The sequence below is a fragment of the Stegastes partitus genome, unplaced genomic scaffold (genome assembly GCF_000690725.1).
Source record: "Stegastes partitus isolate 25-593 unplaced genomic scaffold, Stegastes_partitus-1.0.2 Scaffold614, whole genome shotgun sequence".
Lineage (NCBI taxonomy): Eukaryota > Metazoa > Chordata > Actinopteri > Pomacentridae > Stegastes > Stegastes partitus.
In genome coordinates, this window is record NW_007578345.1 from 28,560 (window position 1) to 33,083 (window position 4,524).

The following is a 4,524-nucleotide window of genomic DNA, read 5'->3' on the forward strand; positions in this document are numbered from 1 at the left end:
TTACTCAGCCAGGTGACAGCTGAGCCAGCAGAGGAGCAGCGCGGAGCTCTACGCAGCCCAGCACACGAAATAAGCGGATCCGTCTGCGCCAAATCAGAGTCGACCACAAGCCGCCACTTAATAATCACGCTCACTGTTTGTTTATTTACATGTGCGCGCTCTGAACGCTCCGTCTTCCGCTCGTCGTTGCACAGCTAGCAGCGCCAGGACGTAACGACACAGCGGCTAGCTTGACTCGGTAACTCCCGGAGAAGACTCGGCGGTGTTTGTGTCCAGGTGACGTTAACAAGACGGACGACATGTCAGAGCCGGTCGGGGATGCGAAGCTGGAGGTGAAGCAGGCGAGCAAAGAGGTGAAGGAGAGCGAAAACGTGGCGGAGAAATACTCAGCCATGACCGTCAGCAAGAACAGCGAGATGAACATGGGAGAGCTGTCGACCGTGTTCAGCGCGGTGCCCACTCACAAACCTGTCAAAAAGGTAAGCGTGTGCACGACACGGCGAGGACGCGCAGGTATTACAACTAGATCTGAGATTATACAGGCTGACCTTCTACTGCTGTTAGTCTGGTATAGACTCCAGCGGACTTTGTGGCATCTTTCTGCTCATCACTGCTTGTTGGTTGTGTTGGTCTCCACAGTGCACAAAGTCAACAGTCCTCTGGTAAATAAAGGGAGCAGCTGTAATCTCTAGGAAGGCAAACATATATGACAGAGTTTAAGGATTTGCATATCCACAGCTAGTCATTTACATAACACAGATTAATAGCACAGCTCGTCTCCTAATCTGTGAGGTATCTATTTAATAAAGCAAATAGCTATACGCTGTAGAAGTACTGCTATTGCATGTAATACACATGTTATATATGCTCCCAAAAAGTTTTTCCTTTCCTCTCCCCATTTTGTAAAGTAGTAATGGAAAGCTACATGTCATGCCACAAGTCAGTTCTAACATTTTCTGCATATGTAGAAGTAGACAAGTGTGATCAAAGGCTGAAATTAAAAGAAAAAAAAAAAGTCACAATTGTTCTTCAAGTCAGGTTTATGAGCACCAATCACAAAGGTGCTCTACAATCTGTGTGATTTTACATCAAATAAAACAGATTCCTGCACAGAAATACCAGCTTAATACCAGTCATCACAATTTCTATCTCAAATAAAATGTGTGCTGCCTAACCAGATCCGACTTAGCGAATCAGCAGAACCATTGTTGCATGTTGCAGAAGACAGACGACACTTTAAAGGAACAAGGAAGCGCTGCGCCTTGAGTTCTTGAGGCTCGAGAATGGGAAATATTTGCACTCTTTATCGAAGTTGGACGAGCGTGGACAAATAAATGCCTCTTTTGAACAAAATCTATTCTGTTTTTGCGTTGAGAAAACATTGAGCTCAATCATGACAAGGAGTCTGTCAGATGCAAAGTCCAAACATGCCCCGCTCAGGATTTATGAGACAGCCTGGCAGCGTTGTTACACATCTACTGTTTCACATCCTCATTCTCCTCTTGGAAAGACCTCAGCGCAGCCTGCAATGTCTGGAGCCTTTTGTTTGGCTGCAGGGTGGGAAGTTGTGTTACTGGAATGAAATCGGTTGTGCTCACTGAGCGGCGCAGAGTTTTGGGAAACTTTGACGCACATCAACACATAACTTCCTGTGCCAAACAACACAACAGATGTAAGGTCATAGCAACAGAGTTACCACAACTTACAAGTTGTTTACGTAATGCACGGTCGGACCAGGATGTGCAACTCTTTCCTGAACAGGTGATGGATTCTTTCTTTATCTTATGAAGTCACGTGGAGCTCCGTCTATTTTGGAGATGTTTGCTGTTCGTGCAGTTTGTGCCTCTGAACTCCAGGTTCAAAGACATCTGCTCCAGAGACAGAAGTGTTTCTCTTATGTAACGGTTTGGAGCTATATTCTTATCTCATGGAGTTAATGTTCAACTATTGATGTTGGAGCTGCGCTGAAAGCTTGAAAAGTTGGAGTTAAGTTTGTGTTTTTAGCTACTTTTGATACTCACGCCCTGTAAGTCATATTTGGCCAAGCAATCTCATTGACTAACATTTATAGACAACGATAGCGCCTTAATGACAAATAGTCTTGGCGAGGAACAAATTCTTGGAAAAAGCTCACAGGAAAAGATGTTGTTTTATTCTAGATATTGCTAAAGAGGTGCATATTTATAGACCGAGGGAAGTGAATTCAAAATATCTGGGCTTTGCTTCAACTTTAACTTTGTTCTGGTAGATTAATCGTTGCAACTGCTTGAGTTCCTTGAAGACGTTCCACCTTCATCCAAGAGGCTTCATCAGCTCTGACTGACTAGTTGGGAGTTCCAGATATCCTAAAGGAGCCATTAACACCTGAGTTTCAATTGGGGGTTTGTTGCTCCTCCCCCTCGTTAGATGGGTCGTTAGTGCTCCCCCTGCCACAACGGGGTTCGTTAGGGTCTTTTGTGGCTCGGTGTGGATGCATCAAGCAGGTCCAGTTGCTACGATTAGTCTGCGAGAATAACCATGACCTGGATGACTGAGAATCAACTTTACCTTTAGTTTCCCAAAGCTGAAGTTTCTCCAGTGACCAGGTAAAACATACAATTCATGCAACCATAACATGCATAAAACATAAATACATTAAATAAAATCATAAACATCCAGTGGCAGGCCAGCTGACATCAACCCGTTTACATCAGTCAGTCCGGCTCTGGGACCCTGAAACACTCGCCATCCTGTCTGAAGGAAAATATGTGGTGTCTTGTCACCTTAATGTCAAGAAAACTGCTTCACATTGTTCTTTGTTGCCAAGTTGTTTAACTGGTATGTGGAGAGTTTTCAGCTCCAGCCTGAACCAATAAAGCAGCAACGGACTGCATTAGAATAAAGAACCCCACTCTAATGTAATGATGAAGAGAACGAGGCTAAGTGGTAATAATGACGGGAATGTCTCGCTCACACACAGATCAGGATGAAGGTTTGCAGGCTGATTCATCTCCGTCTCATCCTTGTCGTCTTTAAATCTCTCCCTTTTTTTCCCTTTTAGCTGAGATCTGGCATTGCAAAGAGAATGAAAACAAACACATTCCACAAAGTGCTGAGGTGTAGAAATCTGCCCGTCCACGTGTTTTCATACCTCAGCTTATGAGTTTGCATGTGAGAAAATAACATTACAGCACCTGGAGGTCTTTTATCTGGAGCTCATGTTACTCCAGTGCATGCACAATCCACAATGTGGGTACTGCTGGGATAAAAAGATCGCTGACGAGGCTCGAAGCTGGGTACACACAACAAAAATAGCTGTTTTTTTCCTCTTACAGGTGCACAATTATACAGAATATAGACACAGAAAAATGTACAATATTTAAATACATAAAAAAATAAACTGGCAGCAGCTGATATATATATATTTTTTGCCTTTATTTTTAGAGCAGTAGAGATAGACAGGAAAGAGGGGAGAAGAATGGGGCAGCAACGAGTTGTGAGCGGGAATCGAACCCACGACTGCTGTGTCGGGGAACTATAGCCCTGTTTATGGGTCGCCCGCTCAACTGGGTGAGCTATAGTGGTGCCTGCAGCAGCTGATATTTGATCAGAGCCACAAAAAAAAGCAGTACAGGGATTGATAACACAGTTCCATCCAATAGCTGTAAATCTGTTGCATTTCAGACCTGTCACTTTAATGTCACATCGTGATCATTTTTAGCTCCAATGCTCATTGAAATATGATTTGTTCAACACAAACTCTTCATTTCAAGCTAATTTCAACATGAAGACGTGCGTGCATATGGACCCACTTACTGCTTTTATTTACCAGCGGGGGCTCAAATACTATGACTGGGAGTTTTTTGATTGCAGCAAAGCTCTGAGGGGATGTTCGCTGTTGTTACACAAGCATGAGTCGGACGGGGTCATCCAAAATTTGGCTGGGGCGTTTTCATTTTGGAACATCAGTCCTGATCATGCAATGTCCGTTGGGCTGCAGCCAGACATCTATTTTTGGCAATACAACAAAATAGGCTTACTAATTTGAGTAGGATTATCATGTTGCCCAAGTGTTTCAGCAAAGAACTTCATTTCACTCTGTTCACATCCAGTCAAGTCAACAAAAAGAGCACCGCTCCCATGACTGCGCCAGAAGTAGTGTTCTTTTTTTAACCGTTAACAGCACGCACACTGAAGCACGGTATAAATTTTTAATCTTCTTCTGTCTTTACATTTTAGGGTTAGTTTGGGTTTCATTTAATGCAGTTTAAATCTCTCATCAGATATCTTACAGTAAACAACATGACTTTTGTTTGTTTCAGCAAATCCAGTTTGTGGAGGACAAGCAGGAGTTCAGCAGGTTTCCCACCAAGACAGGACGCCGCTCGCTGTCCCGCTCCATCTCCCAGTCGTCCACAGACAGCTACAGCTCTGGTAGGAAGGCAAGCTTCATGTCTGCAGCGGAGCTCAGTTCCTCTGTGGTACAATATTTGCCATGAATTAATGATTTAGATTCACTTTGTGTTATTACAAATATTAACTGAG

The 4,524-nt window shown here is 43.6% G+C and overlaps 1 protein-coding gene across 1 annotated transcript in view; it reads left to right on the forward strand.

The window, feature by feature from the left end:
• The window catches only part of LOC103362887 (putative adenosylhomocysteinase 3), a 16,289-nt gene continuing 11,765 nt past the window's right edge, over positions 1-4,524 (forward strand). Inside the window, exons 1-2 of the mRNA XM_008289407.1 lie at positions 1-479; positions 4,302-4,413. Of these exons, the coding sequence (XP_008287629.1) occupies positions 300-479; positions 4,302-4,413 (292 nt within the window). The 5' untranslated portion in view covers positions 1-299. The remainder of the gene's footprint in view (positions 480-4,301; positions 4,414-4,524) is intronic.